Here is a 20,279-nt window from a genome sequence, read left to right as displayed (position 1 = left end):
ATCATTTCCTGTAGCTTGAAGCCTATTAAATCATCCTCCTTCAGGTTAATCCCACGACTCACTCCATCAAACGCTCTGTGAGAGGTCTGTGCGATAGAACAAACAACAACAGCATCCAACTCAATTAAGGGTTTTGTCACATTTACTGTTCAGTGAAATGAGCATACACTCTTTTGAACGCACAACGCAGAAGAAGAGGCGTTTGGAGGGATTTAACTCTTCACTACCAGAGGGGGCAGTAATGAGTCGGGTTGTGAGCATTTTACACCGTGCATCAGCGTGTGTCCTTCTCATGGGGACATGTCCACAGCTTGATTGGATCTCTGTGGTTGATCTCCATTCGCTCACTCCCTTACTAATAACTTTCATAAGATTCCAGCGACGGATAGCACAACTCAAATAACTTTATGAACGAGGGCGGAGCCAGGAAGAGGAGGCGGGGCGTGTGGGACAATGTGTGTAAAGCATCCACACCTCTAAGGTTCTTGTGGGGCCAGATGTCTAGATATCCACGTGATATTCAAACAGTGATAAATGCTGCACACACCCGAGTTGCAACAAGTGTTTGTAATTGCGAAGGAGCACAATTATCATCAGACATTATCTCCAAACCAAAAATGTGTTCCGGCGTGTGTGTGTGTGATCTCCCCTGCCCTGCTCTCAGATTGACCTCGACAGCATTATTCCTCCCAATAATCTCAGGAATCTGACACATTAACTTTTCGTCCTTTTCTCCTTATTATCCTTGTTTTGGATTGAAGCGGTGTTCAGCTGTCTCTTTTGACAGATACAGTCTCATTACAACTGTTTGTTTTCCCAACAGCACCATTTGCTGTGACAGTGGGGTCTGCCAGCCCTGTCGACTGCAGTAAATAGTCACTCTGGAGTGCAGTAAACATGGCCATCTGATCAGCGTCACACTGACAGGCAGTTCTGATGGCCTCGCGGGCAGACGAGACGATTCCGCCCTCCCACCCCTCCGATCACCGTGGCCACCGCGGTTGAAAACGTAAACGCGGCGATCATAAAAATGTCTTTTCCTTATTGACATCTGATGGGATAATTCTACTGCGGCATCGATAACTAAGAGAAAGATGGATGTCACAGGTCAGGAGCAAAACAGTCATTCCGTTACGGTCCAAAGAAGGGAAGTCACTTACTTTGGAGAAGAGTACTGCAATACTAACACCATGTTTGGAACACAAGAAGGACGAGGCGGTCAGATTTGCTTTGCGAACAATAGCTGCTATATTCATGCATCAAAAACGAAAACAGTGTAAAGTGTAAAAACTAAATAATTTGTATATCTGAAGTAATCAAAAGGAGGAATAAAGAATCAAAAATCTACAAACATGGAGGTATTTGATTTTTTTTTACATTTTTAGAATCAAACATTTAATGTGAAACCCATGATTTTTCATCCTACAGGTGATTTGTGGGGACTTTCATGCACACTGAGGCGTAACAGTGAGGTTGTGTGTGTATTTAAATCCAGGATGTGCACGGTAACTTGTAAGTGCGGCTGTCAGATAAATGGAGCAGAGTTAAATTGTACGACGTTTCACTTGAAGAGGAAAAGTCTCAAAATGGAAATGGTTGAGTAAAGGCCAAACGCAGTACAGGTGTGTACTTTAGTCTCTCTTTTCTGTCTCCCCATCAGACACTATTTGCTTTCTTTGAAACATCTGATATCCGACACACACTGTTGCTTGTCTATGCGTTTCTTAACAGACACACACACCATCTGCTCTGGATCACCTTCATCCTCTCAGATTGGCTGTGTTACTTTCGCGTATGAGCACATCATGCGATCTGTTTCCCTCCCCCTTGCCCTCCACGTTTGCCCCTGTGCTCCCCTGCTCCATCTGTCATACTCAGTGTCCTCCACGCCGCCCTGAGCCGTGACCCTCAGCCCGCCTACAGGAACCTTCAGCCTCCCCACCCGCCAGCCTCCGTCCTGACCGGCGACGCTCGGGCCTGGATCCGGTCTGGAGCTGTCAGCACCTCTCCCGCTAAGTGCTAAGAAGGCTCTGCAGAGGTGGGAACATCTCTGTCCCCCCCTCTCCTCAGCTCTGCCCAGGGCCTGCTGGGACAAAGTTTGCTTCCAAGTACTTCCACTGTTGATCTGTTAAGTTACAAGACTAATAATCTTTTTTCCCAGCTCCATATCTTTGTTGTAATAAACAAAACATCCACAAAAGGCATTCAGCTAAACAGTATCACAATATGAAATAGAATCTGACTGCTTCTTGATGTCGATACGTGAGTGTAAAGTTCAAATGCAGCCTCAGTATCTGCATGATGATGATGTCGTCTTTGCTGATGTACATTCTGATGCCTTCGTCTCCAATGACTTCAATCTATTTTTGTCACAAACGTTTTCCTGTATTTGAGAAATCCTAGGTTCTCCTCTCTCATTGATCGGGAGTTGTTGTCTCCCACGCCTTGATCAGCTTAACACACCTGATGGGGCTGATCAGGTGAGGGGAGAGCAGGGAGAGATGGGAAATATGCAGTGTTGGATTAGGAACACTGGCTGGTCTGTGTAAGGTAAGAGGCATTGTTATTATCATTGCTGTCCAACATAAATACCTAAACTGATTCAATAATAGATTCAGGTTCAATGATCAGATTCAATATTGGATCCAGGTTGGCACAAAGCGTGTGTGCAACCTGTCCCTGGACTACAAGCTCAGCCGGAGTTCCTGCATCCGAGGCCGGGCCGTCGTTTAATCAGGCACAGCCGGGTACAAAGAGCCCAAACCTCCTCACACTGTACCCCCCCTGCATCCCCCTCCCCACCCCTCCACCTACACCCCAACTCTGCGATGATGCAGTGTGTTTGGGCTGCGTTCTGACACAAAGCAAATACGGCGTAATAGATTGCAAATGAACTGCGCCACGGACACCACCAATTAATCAAAAAGCAGATTGCTGTACTTGCTCCTTGCTATTGCAGAGAGAGAGAGAGAGAGAGAGAGAGAGAGAGAGAGAGAGAGAGAGAGAGAGAGAAAAGGAGTGAATCGCACCTCCTTAAAATGAATGGATTGTATCTGCAGTTAATTATCATTTACTACAGGGTCTCTTTGGGATGTTTCCACAGCTTAAGGATACGGCTAGTGAAGTGGAACGAGAGAGGCGCTCTGCTGCGATGGAGGCAGAGATTGGCTTGCTGGTAATTACACTTTCATTGTAAGAGGATCAATTCTATGTAATCAGAGTGCAATCTCACTGCAAATCGAGTGGTTATTCAAACCACTTTAACATGGAAACTTTACATTTGCGCGGGGCAACGTTTGTTTGATAAACAGCAGCTTTGAGCAGGCGAACACGACGGCGCCAGACGTAGCGGGATCTGATAGCCGCTGCACGCTTCTGCTCTTGACCTCTGACCGCCGGGACACCTGGAGATGTTTGATTGACTCTCACGGTCTGATCTGCTCCAATTTGAGGTAAATAAACTTGAGGGCTTGACGCTTGACTTCTTAAAATGTTAAAAACCTGCAGAAATCCAACATTACATCACGAAACAGCAATCAGAAATCAACAACAACAACAACAACAACAACATGCTTCTTCTTCATGTTGATGATCAATCTAGACCCTTGCTAGCCATTTCTTTATCCTTTTTAGAAGAGTTATTTCAAAATGTTGACACGGCTCAACTCTAACCTGAACGGCGCCTCCTTCTGTTTCCAGTGTTTGGCACTGCTAACTTGTCTTTGCTCTGAGGCGACTGGTGGCAGCAGGCGTCTGTGTGGCCGTGTTGAGGCTGAGCGCCTGGCCCGCTTGGTCCAGCGCTGGCCCCGGTGTACTTACACAAAGACTAGCCCAGGGTATGAGTGCTGTATTGATTTGTTCCCTGGTCATGAAGGATAAAGATAGATCCCACCCAACAGTACCAACTGCCGCTAAAAATAACCAGTGCCACACACACACACACACAAACAGACACACACGCATAAATAAAGCACTGCTGGCTGTGATGATGAGGAGGTGTCAGAGGTCGGAGGGGATAATTATTATGTAGTAACCGAGATGCTTCCCCTCTTTGATGCATATTCCATCGCTTTTTTTTTTCTTCTTTTCCTCTAATTTATAGCAGAGGCTCTTCCTCTCTGGCCCGGCGGGTTCGTCTTCACAGAGCGGGTGACAGCGTTTATGGGAGAGTGCCACCGAAAGTTTACAGCACGTCGCCCATCGATCAAGCCCATCGGAGTCATTAATCATACGGTAAACCAATTACCATGTAATCACGGCGCTCCACTGTCTGTCTCGTCTCGCGTGCAGTCGGGGGAGCAGAACGCTGCGGCACCAAGCTGCCGCAGACGGAGCTGCTCTGCCACGTTACGGAGGAAATCGTTCTTCTGATTGTTTTACATATGTTCTCCCAACATCCCTTCACGCATGATTACACTCTGTTCCTACTTCAGAGAAGCAATCTGACAACACAACGCCAATACTTGGATATCGCAGCTATACTTTGAAATATAGTTTATTATCGCACGCATTTAGTTTGTTTTTTGTCGTGTAGTTCAAAGACAACGCTGGTTGATCAATGGAGTTCGGAATCCGAGGGACAATTAGTCGCAGGCCTCGCGTCAAGCTGGAGCAATAAGACACAACACAATAAAACAATAACAAGATAAATACAAACACACAAGACAGTATGTACTTGTCTTATGTGCTCTACAATAACAGCCCAGGCATTTTACCCATAAAGCATCGCCGCAAACCTGAGGCCACGCTCGGAATGTTAACAGTGAACTCTGCGCTGATACCCTGACGCCACAGTGTGTTGATGTACATCTCTCTAATCGAGGAATTACAATAAATGAGGAGGCGAGCGGGCTGCAGGCTGAGCCCCGCGCCGCTTGCAGACTCCAGCCTAATCCACTAACGTCTGGCCTGTAATTTGGCCTTAGTGGGCAATAGAGAGGGCAAGGTGGAGACCAATAAAACCGTTGTGCTCGCCACCAAACTGTCTGCAGTCTCAGCGGAGCACCAATGAAAGGCAGGCAAGGGCAAAATGAAGCCCATCCATCGCCAGCTGCCGGGGCGGAGTGACAGAGCGCTGTAATACAGGCGGCTCACTTTACACATGCTGGAGATCAGCTGAGGAGGAGAAATGGCCCGGCAGGAGGGAGGGAGGCTGAAACAGCCAAACGCTTCTCGCGCTCTCCAGCTCAACAAATGGCTGCCAACGCCGTGAAGACGATGATTTCTACCAGAAGAGCTTCCTCAGCGGATCATCCTATTAATTAATGACTTCTTATATTCTAAACGTCAACATCTACTTCTCCTGTCGTTAGCTGTTGTTGTTGTCCACCTGTCACTTCTTCCTCTTTGTTGTTTTGCTGCCCCTGCAGGTCTCTTGCAGGTATTGCACCTTTTAGACATGTCTCTTAACACTTTTGTTAAATCAGTAATCCAGTCCGACTCTCATGTCTGATCTCGCGCTGTTGTTTAATGGCCGCAACCCCAGCGGCCTCCACTTGTAGATTGAAGCACTGGAGTCGCAGCAAAAGAGCGCCTCACGCTAATCCGCCCCCTGCAGCTGGATGGGCGTCATAATACAGCATAATGCTACTGCAGGCCCGGGACATTAGCCTGGGTGGGCGCGCTCCAGCTGGGTAATCCTTATCTGATTGGCCCACCAGACTAATCCGGCTCTTCTCCCGGCCGCTGGGCTATCGGCCCTTCATCACGACTCTTCCTCTCCTCCTGCCTCGGTGTCATATACATACATGCATTTACAAACAGAGCCGTTCAAACATGTACTGTATAAGCATCACCGGCACGTATGCACACTACATACTCCCACGTGTGTTTACAAATTCATGAATGTTTGCTACAATCCTACTCCCACGTGCTTATGCATAGAACCATGAGGCAGAATCCCAGCAGTGTGATCTAAAGTGATTGGCAGGAGCCGTGGGAGGCCGTACTAATGGTAGCCATTTTAGATGTCCTTCAACTCTGCGGCTATTGTGAACGAGTAAAGTGAGGAGTAAATTAGCTGTGCTGGCTGCAGGTACACAACACGTCAGACTGATACATACAGCGACAAAGCCGTTCATATAAATTCGATAATTTTTTGAAATCCAGTTCATCTCATCTCTACTGTATCTCACACGTGTGCTAAATTCAATTAAAGGCCACGTCTTTGTTGTTCTTTAATGTGCAAAAAAATCCCCCACCATAATCTTTCTTTCTGTAGCACCACTGTGCATGCTGACTGAAAACAATCTCGCCAAAGCAGCCGGCGCCAATCAAAACAAAATTTTCAGGACAGTTTGGCATCGATGGGTTTGTCAGATTTCCATAAGCGTCAAGCTCAGGTTTCACAACAATGACACTCGCACACTTACTACACACACTTACTACACACTGTGTGTCACAGGGAAGAGAAAGCTGATGCGTCCATTGTATTTTGTTAAACTAACAACGATAGGAAGAAGCAGAAACATGTTGTCCATCCATTATTGCTGGTTCTTTGTAAACTGTGAATATGGAATATTAATGAACACCGCGTTTCAGTAGCCAAGTAACCAAAGACACAACATCAAAGACTGTGGTGGTCCTCCTTCATCATCGTGTTCACAATATCTCTGCTGCTCTTCCTCCCTGAATGAGTCTCTCTCATCCTGTGGCCAACATGGAGCCTGAGGGCGGCGCTGCAATGAAGACGAATGCCTCAGATTAGCCGCACCACCCGGGTCGGGTGGGGGGGTGCGTCGCATAAGACGCCAAAGATACGACGGAAAGACCGCAGGCCCATCAGCCACACACGTGTTTACTGCGTGTAGTGTTCCCACTTCACACAAAAGACCCGTCAAACGTATGACATCATTCATATCCTGTTTCTTGGATATTGGGGGATTTGTGTTATGCTGGTGGTCTGGATTGTGTGATCAGTGCTGGCCAGTGATGATCGCCTGGTGTGTTTCTCTAAGCATGATGTGGCGTTATTGGAACCCCTGGGCTCTCTGGACACGTGATCCTCCCTGGAGAGCCTTTGACACAGGCGGAGTAATGCATCTTCACGTGAACCTTTTGACCTTTAACGCATCGTTGCAGCTCGGCCGCTTGGCTGGAATTTGGCCGCCAATAGCAAACAACAACACAACGGACTCGCAGAGCGCCCGGGATTCCTGTCATAAGCTGTTTTGCCGGTTTCTCAGAGGAGGAGCGGGCAAAGAGGAGGTTGGGGTGTTGAGGCGCATCGTGTGGGTATTCCCCTTCAGCCTCCTGCACAGCTTTTCCTCTCTGGGAGCCGGTTACACAAACACAAACCCTCGCCCACCCTAGTCCACTCTGTCAGCGGGATGTGTGGGCCAGCAATGTCACGGTTACACACAACCACAGCCTCTGTTTGTGCGCCACGATAAGGACGCGGGGACGTATTCGACCATTTGCAGTGTGACTTCTTTTAAGAAGACGCTAAAGCAAAGATAAATACTAGTCATCTCTGCACTTTGAATTAATTGAGCTAAGCTGCTCGCTGCAGCCTAATTAACATCTGAAATGTTAAATTTGATCTCTCTCCTCCTGAATGTGAGGGTCTATGGTGACACAGCGAGCAGCCTGCTTATCTCTGCCTCTCCCCAGCTGCATCCGGCTCGGTGCGTTCCTATTTTTCAATATCCCCCGATTATGGTTTAAATTCTGAAAACTACCTATAATTAAATGTACTCGCTTTTTAAGACCCAATTTCCCGAGCAGGAAGTCATTTGAATTGGAATTTAGATGAGTTTGACCCCGGTAAGTAAATGCAGTGGCCCCCTTTTTTTTTTCTCCTTCCCTCCGCTCCCTCGCCTCTTCTGGGCCAGAGATCATTCATGAATCGCAAATGACAAATCTGGGTTTATTTCCTGCCATGTTGATCCCTGGACTCAAAGGAAGGAGGTTTATTGTGGCGACGCAGACGCCACATAGAGGGAGAGAGAAGAATGCACACTGAGGCGAGAGGGCCACGCTGTGATCTCCTCTCCACTCTGTGTTGTTCTGTTTGCCAATTAAATAACGGCCCGGCTGGGACAAAGGCCAGTCGCTGTCACAATTACACTTCAGCTGCTCCTTAATCACATTCATATCATAATCCTAGCAAATATTTAGACGCAACACTGTGCTATGTCGTCTAGCATAACATATCTATACATCTATTGTATAGATACAATATCCAGCCAGAGTTACCTGGACACGCTGCGGCTCCTCTGACACACACACACACACACACACACACACACACACACACACCTGGAAACAACCCAGCCTAACTACAGTCTCCTGTTTTGGCAGCAGAGTTGCTCCCCGGGAGCAGCTGAGGTGTAACGCCTTGCCCAAAGGCACATTAAACATAGATGAGTTTGAAAGTTTGTCTAGGGATTCAAACCTTTGACCTCCTCACTCTGGAGATTGTGCAAGGGGATAACTTATTCAGAGTCTTTGAGATTAATGCTGAAACGACTGATTAATTATTTAGCTGATCAACAGAATATTAATCGACAACAATTTGAATATCTGATGAATCACCGTGAGTCAATTATCCAGGAAAGATGCAGAGACATGTCGAGTCCCGGCGTCACCGTACGAGCTCCATTCCTTTGGTTGAACTATTTCTTTAGACAGAAAGGGGAATTTTGAAAGATGTCGCAATAAGAGAATAATAATGTGTCGTCACTTCATTTGCAGTGTGTGCATGCAGCCTAATTTGTTGTGTCATAATTTACTGATTTGTTTTCTGCTATTCCCAAAAAAGTACTTTGATGTTGTGTATCTGTAGCTGCTGTGACTAACTTTAACCTGAAACTGGTGTGAGTCTGGCTGCTCGACATCGGAGCCCACAGGAGCATAAATCCCCACAGCTCGGCCTTTCAGGATCTCACAGCTCTGGAGATGAACAGCTTTGTGACGCTCCGCACCCTCGCAAGGTTACACTGCCGCACTCCAAGTTCAGCGCCCGCCGCGTCCGCTCATGGGGCATGACGGCAAACACGCCGCCTCCGTTTGACAGGGAGGGCGTGGGAGGTCATCCCGAACCTGCCCGCGCAGGTTTGACATCTCAGGGAGACGGAGCGCGAGGCCAGGTGAAAGGTCACGCATCGCCTCCTGCATCATCAGATCAGACTCAGTGACGGATGTGGAAGAACTCTAACTACCATTAAATCTTTATATGGAAACAAACGGCCTGTAAAAAGCGGCGGCCTTTTAAGGGAACACCTCCATGGCCCTGCCTCTGTGCTGCAGCATCCCTTAATTAGGGTTAGACCGCTTTATTGCTTTGCCAATACATCAGGCAGATATATGATAGAGGTTCCTCCCTAAATACTGCGAGTGAATATGTTATTATTATTTAAACTCAAGTGTCTGACTACAGAGACGGTTCCAGTGAGGTGTGGGAGGATTTTATGCAACAGCTCCAGGCTGTAAGTCTGTAAAAACGTGCAACCAAAGCCTGCTTCACCCTGCCTTCAGGAGCTGCTGGCTTTCATTAGTGTAGCTGCAGAGGAGAGTCTCAGCGTCTCAGGATGGTCTACATGTTTGGTTGAGAAGCTTTCACACCTTTGGCTCTCCAACCAGAATGAGACTGGGTTTGTTTGTAGCCTGATACCTGTCAGACTAAATCACATACTGGAGGATTTTTTTAAAACATTATTGGCAAGGATCCCTTAAATCAAAACCGGATGACGATATATGAAACGTCTTAATCAAAGAGGACTCAGACCTGATGTACTTGACCCTGGACTAACTTCAGACTTCACTTGAGACGTGAAACTGAAAACCTAAACAGTTTTGACACAGTAAAACCTCAGAGCGATAAAACATTATTCAGTGGCAGGCAAACCTTGTGTAGCCACACACACACACACACACACACACACACACGGTGTACAGAATTATTACAGCTATAACGCAGAGAGTGGATGAGTTAGGAATGAAACAGGCAGCTTAACAGTTCAGAGAGTGTTGAGTGTTAGCAGCCTGTAGTGGTTCGTGCCACATTGTCTTATTTTTATGAAAGTTCCATAAAAATGCATTGAACAGGTTTGGTTTGATGTGCAAAAGCACTATAACACTGCTTTTAAAAGGAATGTTCAAAGGTTCTCTGAACGGCTGAACATGAAAGTCTGGACTGCAGATTTGGTTCTGATATGAATCCATTGACAAAAGCATTTTAGGAGCAGAGGGAGAGTGTGGAGCTCCAAGCAGCGTGGGCAGAGACAGAGACGGTCCTCTTACCTTCCAAGCAGCACGTCCTCCACAGGCCCGAGTGGGTCATCACCTCCTCGTTCTTCTTGCTGGTCTCGTTCTCACTGACGGACTTGGTCTTGCAGACGCCACGGGAGTACAGCCAGTAGTCTGTGCCGACCGCGATGGTCATGAGGCTGAAGGCCGCGAAGGCTCCCACCGTGGTCAGCAGCATCTGGACTCCGCGGTCGAACAGACCCATGTTTCCGCATTCCATGAAAGGGGGACCCCCTTTCCTCTTGATGTACAGGAAGTAAATATTTGAAAATTTGCGGGACCAAACCAAACTGAAAAAATGGGCTATACTTGATCGAAAGGAGGGGGAAGGAGACGGAGGATGCGCTAGGAACCTTATGGTTGCGTTTGGGTGAGGACCAACACAAGAGAAAATGGGGTTTCTTCTTGGAGGATGGGGAGGACGAGGCAGGTGCGACGCTCCTCCCTGATAGGTCTGTAGGTTTGTGTCCAAAGAAATGGAAATTCAGGTATGCGGAGGGTAAAAGCACCTCAGCAGCACTCAGCCTGGACGTCTTCAGCTGCAGCTTTAACCTGAACTACAGACACTTAGTAGCAAAAAAAAGCTACAAACATTGAGTTATAAAGGATTAATTATGTCCTACAGTCAATAGCGGCGGAGCTGAGCCTTAAAATAACAGAGATCAACCAAAATGAGGGGATGTTTATCCTCTCCAGGCCTGCTACAAACTATAGACAACCTGTTTGTGGACTAAAGGATGCAGCTCAGCACTGAGCACACAGAGCTGAATGAACGTGAGCTCAAATGGAGCAAAAAGGATGGTTGGGGGGTGTTAGAGTAATGGCAGGCTTACAGTACAACAGTTCAATATGTCTGTTACAATGAGTTACAATTACTTTAGTCAGAGGCTATAACATTGCATTTACATGTGCTAGTAGGAAGTCAGAATTATAGCTATAATCAAAGCTATCCTAAAGACTGAATATTATTATACTTCTACTGGGTTCTGTTGGTTAATAAGGGACAAATCAAGAAGGGAAGACAGCGGGGAAATCTATCATTAGTGCACATAAAAGAGTAAACAAACGGGACAATTCAAGTCCTGTGTAGAGAGAATCAAAGCAATATTGGGGTGTTTCTTTTATCACCAAAAACTATATGTTACAGTGGAAGAAGCTATGATTGTTTTTTTTAAAACAATAAATCAACCCTGCACCAAGAAATCAGGGCTCAAGGAATCAATTAATTAATTAATTAGCAGGGGTTTTAAAAACACACACGCAAAAAGAAAACGACGGGAACGAAAGCCGATAACAAAAAAAAGGAAAAAAAATAATAATAAAAATAAATTAACCGCTTAGATTTTCCTTTTTCCTAAAATTTTGGTCCCCAGTTTCCATATGTAGCCCTATAGCTCTGGGAGGGTTTCCGCCGAAAATGGGGGTCTGCGGTCAGAGGAGGTTCCGTCGTCGACGATCCGGAGAGAGCGGGGAGCATCCAGCAAGGCAAGCCGACCATCACTCGACACGGGGCCGGCAGGAGGAGGACGAGGAGTCGGTGGGGGCTCAGCCGCGGCCGATGACGCTTCCCCGGACGGAGGAGGAGGAGGAGGAGGAGGAGGAGGCGGCGGCGGCGGCGGCGGTGGTGGTGTTGGAGGAGGAGGAAGAGGAGGAGGCTGCCGCCGCTTCTTCCGAGGCTCGGGTATCCAAATTCACCGTGGCAGTATCACACCCAGGACGGTCCCGCTCGTAAAGCCCCTGCGCCATGAAACAGGACCGACAAACCAAACGCTGCTTTACTGAATGTTGCAATCCTCCTTTTCTTCTTCTTCTCCACCTTCCTCCTTCCTCTTCTTTGCCTTCCTTTCGCGCTCTTGGGTGCAGGTCTGGCCGCTTTGCAGGAGGAGGAGGAGGAGGAGGAGGAGGAGGAGGGAGGGGGGGGGGGGGGTGTTGGGTGGTGTTGGGGGTGGTGTGTGTGTGTGTGTGTGTGGTGGTGGGGGGAGAGGGAGGGGGTGCGGGGGGGCAGAGCTATTACACAATCGGCAGAGCGAGTCGCGGATCCACGCAGCGCCGCATGTGTTGTCACGATGTCAGGGTCGATCCGCTCAGCTCGCAGCCTGGATGAGGAGCACCGGCAGCGGAGGGAGCTGGGGTCTCATCCGTAAACCTATAGTTCTTCCTCTTCCTCTTCCTCTTCTTCGTCTCGGTGACGGGTGAAGGGCCCTCGGCGCGTGCGTGTGTCCGCGTGTGTACGTGTGAGTAAGTGCGTGTGTGTGTGTGTGTGTGTGTGTGTGTGTATGTGTGTGTGTGTGTGTGTGTGTGTATGTGTGTGTGTGCTCCGTGCTGCAGCAATGGAGGCTCGTTGCTGGAAAGATATTAAAGATTTTTAATTCCGTTTTCTGTGAGTGGAGGGGGAGGAAGGAGGGGGTGTTGCGATGCCCCCTCTCTCTCTCTCTCTCTCTCTCTCTCTCTCTCTCTCTCTCTCTCTCTCTCTCTCTCTGGATGGAGGATTATTGAATTGCATTATTGCATTTGTGCACACAGGGTGAGATTTATGCATTTTGTTTTCTGCCATTATTGTCCCGTCCAATTGTTGCAGAGGAAGTAATTTAATGTAGCAAACGCTTGTGCAGGTTTGTGTCCCACTGGCAGCTTCCCTTCTCTCGCCCCCTTTCTTTCTTCTCGACAAGTCGGGCTACAGCTCTGAGCCTTTGAATTGCAAACATGGTGTCATCTTCCACAGATTAGAGGAGACTAAGATGTTACTTCTCCTTCAGTGGCAATGATGGCGAAATGGCAACAGCGAGCATGCGGCTGCACAGTCTTGTTTACGAGGCGTTACGTGTTATTTTTCAATCTGAACGCACAGCTTTAATCATCTCATGTATAAAAATGTAAAGTAAATAAATAAATAACCGAGTCCTGTGTGATTAGTGTTCGCTCACTGTATTGGCTCGCGGTGCTGAATGGACAGCTCCCTCCCAGCCTCTGCCCATGGTGGAGTTTGTCGCCCCCTGCTGCTGAAAAGCGTTAATCGCAACTCCAAATGTACAAATCGGGTCACTCGAACCCTGTGCTCCCCTCACTCATCCATCACGTTACTTAGCCAATCGTTGGCCGGTGTGCTGTGTAATTGAGACAAACATGGAACACAAAATCGTAAAAATTAAAAAGGGACAGAAGACCCCGGGTTAAGACACAGCAATAAAAGAAAGTGATAAAAGTAGTAATTAAAAGCCAGCGAGAAAAAGTACAATAAAGGGCAGGAGGCAGGATTGTGTGTGAGTTGTAGGAGAGACAGAGAAGACTGACTGTAATAATCTAAACAAGATGAAATAAAAGCATGAATTACTTTTATAATTGTGACATTTTGCGACCAAGATGCCTTGCATAGCCAGATGTCTGCAACACTTAGATTAGTTCACATTTCTATTTCCTCCCATCTTGAATTTATGGCCATTTTATTTGGAACTATCTGTAGTTATGTGATCACGAAGAGGGCTCGGTGTCTTGCTCAAGGTCCCTTCGGCGGGACAAATGGCTGCGGCTTGGACTTGATGATGAAAACCGGCTGCCACCTACACATAAGAAGAGATGAACAGGCAGATTGTTCCTGCAGTCTTTGCGTCAATCACACAAATATGTACTTGTGTGATGAAGCGTGTGGGCCTTTTTCAATAATTTATCACCTCACCAGGTCCTCAACGCGCTTCAACAGTCTTCCTCGTGTAAATAGCTTTGAATGATCTCTCCCTTTCCCCTGAAGAGAGAGCTCCAGCTTGAACTAAAGACCTCTCTGATTTTCCCTCTCGTCCAGGATGTGGGACATCCTCTACATCCATTAAGCAATTATCCCTGACAGGCCAGGGTGCACAAGTTGGGTACCAGGCCTGCACCCACGCCGGCCCCACACGGAGTCTTCATGCCAATCTGACATGAGCCTTGTTAAAGCACCCCTGAGCACTGGCTTATAGGCAAACGCTCTGACTAAATTGTGCTCTGGGGTAAAAGGAGGCAGAAGGGGAAAAGGATGGCGTGAAAGTGGCGACCCTTTGAACATTCCTCTCTGCTCTCAGTAATTGAGCCAGATTAGCGAGAGTCTCTGGGTGAGGATGCACCCGTGGGTCCTCTGGTCTCCATTGTTCATTGCCTCCACTCTGAGAAGACTCACAGCTGAACTTAAACGGTCTCTAGGGGGATTCTCTTGGAAGGCAAATTGGATTCCGCAGTGGATAGTTGGAGTGTGTTTGATGATTTTTAACAACGCATATGGCAGATAACAAGGCGTATGTTTGGAGGATTGGAAACTGGCAACTTCGAGGATTTTGTATTTGTATATTTTCTTTGAGTTGGAAGAAGATTTCTCAGGGTATTTGATTGTTGAAAAAATGGAACAACATTAAAGGAAACATGATGGTAAGGCTGGGTTAAAGTTAATCTAAATCACAAAACATTTCATTCATCCATCCGTTTACATTTACAGTACTTCTGCCTTTCCCGACTCAGTGCTTCTCTCTCTCTCTGGTGTGTGTGTGTGTGTGTGTGTGTGTGTGTGTTCTGCCGTGTCTCCGTCGATGTTTTGCACCCGTCTTGCTTGTGTGAGGACACTGTCATGTCAGCAGTGTTTCCACCCTGATCCCTAAGTGTCTGTGCTGAGCCGAGCGCAGCTGACTGAGCGCTTTGTCCCGGCTGTCCTTGCTGTGCTTTCCCCTCAAAACACACACACACACACACACACACACACACACACACACACACACACACACACACACACACACACACACACGCACACACACACATACACACACACACACACACACACACACACACACCCGATGTTGTGAGTCACCTGGATGAGAACTTCTAAGGCTGTTTGTCATCAACCTTTGTTTTGAGGATTTTGCTGACCCCTCGTGGCCACAATGAGTTATTACACCTTCAAACTGCCTTCTTTCTCTCTTCCCCCCTACCTTGTTCCATCCTGCCTGACAACATTTTGTCCTTCATTCTTTCTTTATAATTTATCTTCCTTAATTCCCTTTTGCTTCCTTCCCTTCTGAATAACACTCCATATAGAGAGCCAAAAAGCTTATGATGATCACGTCTCTGTACTCACATATCACGGCAGCATCCAGTGTGTGTAGCAGGCTCGAGAGGGGCTCCATGTACAGCACTCGTTTGCTCTCTCACATGTTAATTACATCTTCTGGTTCCTGTGAGAGAACAACAGACAGGTGAGCTCTGTGCTGGAACAGTTTACACTCTCACTTCTCTAACTGCTGTCTGATCTGAGACCTGTGCTCATTGAGCACAGAGCCACACGTCTGCGCTGATGGGACTGTGTGAGGAGCCAACTGAGACCAGCTGGAAACAAATACAGATGTTCTGAATGCCCCGTTTCCATGGAAACAGCTCAGAGCCCACCTTACCCCCTGGAGCCTGCGTATGCCAGCACTCACTTCCTGTGCCCATGTGTGTGTGTGTGATGTGTTAATAGCTGCTGATATTTGTTTGCCACGATGAAATGCCTACAAACAAAAATCCAGGACCGACGTAATGTGACTGCATTACTCACACACCAGTTGAAAAGTACTCAGAAGACATGAAAACTCTGATTTCATGTCGTTTTTTTTTTTAAGTTGATTCCCGAGCCACTCCAGCTCTTCAGAATATAAAGGTGAAAGTGAAGGCAAAGAATTACAGAGGCTTCAAAGTAAGATGTGGTTTAGATGTGGCAAACACTTAAAACAACAGTGTCAAGTAGAACAGATCGTAGCTTTGTTTGATAAAGTATGTTTTAACTTCAATTCAACATACAGTACACATCATATCAGCCTACATGTCTACGCGGGTATGATGGAAGACAAAGAAACAGCATCCAAACTGGGACGGAACAATAACAGGTGAGTGTAATTTAAAGTTGGAATCTTTAAGTCACAGACAGAAAAAATAAGAGTAAAAGAAGAGTAAATGAAGTGACTAAACTTAACTGAAAGACAACAACTGGACAAAAACACACAGATCACCCAGATGATGGTCTGAGTCTTTAAAAGGCTAAGAAAAGAAAACAGGCATGGTTCAGGTGTGGCAAACCACAAACAAATAAAACTGAGCCCCGATAGGCACCAATCTTAGCTTAGTCTAATTAGGTGCATTTTAGCTTCCAATGACTTCAATACAAGTCAACATATCGACGCAGACATGATGGAAGCAAAAGGAACAGATTGCACCCTGAAAATAAAAACCTGCATTCAACAAAATAAAAAAATGGTTTTGTGTTACAGAGAGGAACTACAGGAGGCTTTGTGTTCATACACCTCAGACACCCTCAGCTACAACGACACTGTGAGAAGCTTCTGTAACTGCCACTCTAAATGGATACTTTGCAGAGAGACAGAGTCAGACATGATGATGGACATCAAAGACAGGGCTGATAAAAGTGACTTAAGCCTCAGCCATGTAAAGAAGTCAGAGAACAAAGGTGAGGCTTTCCGGGACTACATGAAGCGCAAATTTACCTCTGCAGACAGCAGGCGTGCAGAGCTGGAGAAAAAGCTGGCTGCAGTGGTGACAGGCACTCTGGAAGGCCTTGAGGAGTTGGATGACTTCCTGGATGCTGTGGAGAGGCTGGCCGTCACCTCGCTGCATGTGGTCACAGAGATGAACCAGGTGGTCAAGCTGCCCCAAGAGATCAGCATTCAACATCTGCAGGACGTCATTACAGCTGCTCGCCTGGTCTGCCCGCTCCTCCTGCAGTTTAAGAGGGATGCAAAGGTTTACTTCCAACCCAGCCTTCACAACGTGGAAGTGCTGAATTATCAACTGGACAAATACATACGGATCACCCAGATCATCTGTGAGAAAATGGAGATGAAGATGAGGTAACCGGTGACAGTTAATGAAAATCACACTCTACTTTTATGTGCAGGTCATAATGACAATTTCTGGTTCTCTTGTAGCTCTGTCACTCACAGCTCTTCCCAGAAGATCCCATCAACAGAGGTTGAACTCAATGAAGATTTGTCAGAAGAGGACATACAAACGATGTTGTGTCACATCAACCAACTTGTTAAAATCAGGTAATATGAGGATACACTGTGCAGAAGATGAGTGTGCAGGTTTGACAAAAAAGTTGAGTATTTAAGTAATCCTGAAAAACAAACAAACATCATACAATCCAACCAACCAGCTGACAGAGCTCTAAATAAATCAACAAACTTACATAATGTGTTAGCTTCATGATGGCATGATGGCATGATGTGTTTTTAAGTTAATCTGTGCAGAATCCTCTTCATTATTTCTATCTTTATTCATTTATATACTTTTTGGTCTTCTTCAGGATGGATGAGCACTTTAGGTTGGTGTTCTTGTTCCAGGAAGTCTCCTGTACCGGCTTCATCAAAGAGTTCAGTGAGCGACAGCCCACAATGCAGCAGTTTATGAAGGAGGTAGAGGAGAACGCCGTTCAGCTGGACAACATGAAGAAGGGGGCAAAGATCTCCAGTGTGGCTGGCAGCTCAGTGGGGGCAGTTGGAGGTGTGCTTTCCATTATTGGCTTGGCTTTGATTCCTGTAACAGCTGGTGTGTCTCTGGCTCTGACACTGACTGGTGTTGGCATGGGAATTACCAGCGGAGTCAACAGCTTAGTTACCACGGTCACAGAGATCGGAGTCAATATCAAACATCAAAAGAAAGCCAACAAAGTTCTCCAGAGCTTCATGAACGATGTGGAGGGTCTTCAGAATTGTCTGGAGGAGGTCTCCCATCAGACAGTCCCCAAAGTGGAAGTGAGTAAGAGCGCTGTGGCTTTGGCAGTAGGTAAGGTGGTTAGTACAGCTGGAGCGATTGGAAAGGGCCTTGATTCCATTGTTGATGCTGCCTCTGCTGTTAGGCTCTTGACAATTGAAGAGGTGATCGCAGGTGCCACCAAAGTGGCGGTCCAGGAAGGTAAAGCCTTCCGTAACGTGCCGAGGGTGGCCTCAGAAATCCCAGATGTAGGACAGGCCATAGCCAAAGGGCCACTTGCTCTCACCAAGTCAGCACGGGCAGGTTTGATAGCCCTCAATGCTCTCTTCATCGGCATGGACGTCTTCTTCATCTGTAAAGACAGCATCAGTCTGGCCAAAGACTGTGGGAGTGAAGTGTCGCAGTTCCTCAGAGCCAGAGCTGCACTTTGGCATTCAGAGATGGACTCATGGCAGAAGATCCATGACTCCCTGTGTGAAGGCCTGCTGACATCAGAGAAGAACCAAATTGTCTTGGAGAAGCCCTTTTATTGAGAGATGGAGTGTCGGGGAGAGAATCCCAAAGAAAACAATATGAAACACTTACAGTCAGTGGTCAGACGGGGCTGTAACTGTCACTGTAACACTCACAGCTGGAAAGCACAACATTTAGCCTAATCAGAAAATGGGGCTCTGTGTGTGTTCTGTTTAATACTTTATTGTTGATGTTCCCTGGATGATACATGTTTTTTGTTATACGTCATAATCGCAGTTGTAAAGCTTCAAGGTTGATTGTGAGACTGCTTCATCTCCGGGCCTGTCTCCAACAATGGTAAACATCTATATCTATCCTCTGTATCGCCATATATGAACTTTGCACTTCCTGGATCAGTATTTGGTTTCATATCATAATAGGTTATGTATACTTTAGACTGTATATGTATACTGTGTATCAACATATTAACATGCATTCGTTACTAAGATTGTTTGCATCTGTATTGGTAAATACAGGAACTATAATATTCCTATAGGTTGAAGTCTTGATTGTGTAAGTTTATGCTAATCTCATTTGGATCTCATTTGCAGTTAAATAGGTCATTCATTTACTCAGTAATCACAGTTAACAGATTCATATTTCAGATCTACATTGTTGGTTTATATTATATTTTTACTTCCGCTTGGGAACCGGAGGGTCGCCGGTTCGAGTCCCTGCCGAGGTGCCCCTGAGCAAGGCACCGAACCCTCAATTGCTCCCCCCTCTGCGAAGGGTGGTAATGTAATGTAAGTCGCTTTGGATAAAAGCGTCTGCCAAAATGATCGTAATGTTATGTAATGTAATCTACACACAACTGCACACCGCAGGCAAATGCTGACTTGACATGATCTGCCAGGCTTACATTTCATTTGTAACCTATTTTTATATATTTGTGTATCGTTATGGAACCACTACCAGCGCAAAAGCGTGAGCGCCCATGATTAAGTTGAGAGAGGCAAGGGGGTTGTGAGGGAATTTAGTATAGTATAGCATCTAGTATATTGATGCTAGTTATTGCCCATCACTTGTTGTTTGGTTCCAGCTAAAATATGTATATCATCATGTTAATGATATTGTAATCGCCAAAGGAGGGATATATGGGAGAAAAGATACTATATCCATGGCATTATTATTATTATTATTATTATTATTATTATTATGTAAGTGATCATTATTAGAAAGGAAGTAAACAGTTTGTTCTTGGCATGATTGTTTTAATACTGATAATACTGATTTTAATACTCACTACTTGATACTCCTGATTAGTCTATGACTAATCATAGTGTGTGTGTGTGTGTGTGTGTGTGTGTGTGGCCATGTGAGAGCTCTCTGTAGCTCCTGTACAGAGCTGATTGTTTTTGCTTTCCTGTAACATTGGAAACGTCACGCTTGTTATCAAAGAAATACACAGGTCCATTATATGCACATTGTGCAGTTTCTCCTGCAGTTTAAGAGGGATGCAAAGGTTCTTATAAAGTAAAGAAAGTAAGGTATGTCCCCCCACCCGCATTGTATCTTCTCGTCCCAATCTACGCTCTCTCGCCCCCACTGATCTCTCCTCTTCTGTTCTCTCCGCTCTCCCTGCCCCTGAATCTTTTTCTCTTCTATCCCCTGACACTGCCACTGATCTTCTTCTCTCCACCCTGTCCTCCTCTCTGGACAATCTCTGCCCCCTCATCTCCAGGCCTCCAGGCCTCCAGGCCTATCTACGCCCAACTCCACCGGCCCCTTGGTAGTGCGTACTGAGAGACAGAGCCTGAGAGCGGCTGAGCGCAAATGGAGGAATGGCAAAC

At 46.5% G+C, this 20,279-nt stretch overlaps 2 protein-coding genes and 1 long non-coding RNA gene across 3 annotated transcripts in view; 1 reads left to right on the top strand and 2 right to left on the bottom strand.

Annotated features, from left to right (window-relative positions):
• The window catches only part of cacng2a (calcium channel, voltage-dependent, gamma subunit 2a), a 47,098-nt gene extending 34,978 nt beyond the window's left edge, over window positions 1-12,120 (bottom strand). Inside the window, exon 1 of the mRNA XM_076142692.1 lies at window positions 10,243-12,120. Within this exon, the coding sequence (XP_075998807.1) occupies window positions 10,243-10,468 (226 nt within the window). The 5' untranslated portion in view covers window positions 10,469-12,120. The remainder of the gene's footprint in view (window positions 1-10,242) is intronic.
• A 1,529-nt stretch (window positions 12,121-13,649) lies between these two features.
• Window positions 13,650-17,080, bottom strand: LOC142992520 (uncharacterized). The gene is made up of 3 exons (XR_012961052.1): window positions 16,746-17,080; window positions 15,344-15,440; window positions 13,650-13,805 (listed from the first exon to the last, which is right to left on the bottom strand). It is a non-coding gene; the product is annotated as an uncharacterized LOC142992520 (long non-coding RNA).
• An 85-nt stretch (window positions 17,081-17,165) lies between these two features.
• Window positions 17,166-20,232, top strand: LOC142992612 (apolipoprotein L2-like). Its single transcript, XM_076143099.1, is given in 3 exon segments — window positions 17,166-17,306; window positions 17,567-18,516; window positions 20,171-20,232. Coding segments are annotated over 3 exon segments (1,047 nt in total). The 5' UTR covers window positions 17,166-17,271.
• Window positions 20,233-20,279: the final 47 nt, after the last annotated feature.

This window comes from Genypterus blacodes, unplaced genomic scaffold (genome assembly GCF_046128005.1).
Source record: "Genypterus blacodes isolate CSIRO-AG114 ecotype Tasmania unplaced genomic scaffold, CSIRO-AGI_Gbla_v1 ptg000022l_1, whole genome shotgun sequence".
In the NCBI taxonomy this organism is placed as follows: Eukaryota; Metazoa; Chordata; class Actinopteri; order Ophidiiformes; family Ophidiidae; genus Genypterus; species Genypterus blacodes.
Note: the sequence above shows the minus strand (reverse complement) of the source record. Positions and strands in the feature narration are given on the sequence as shown.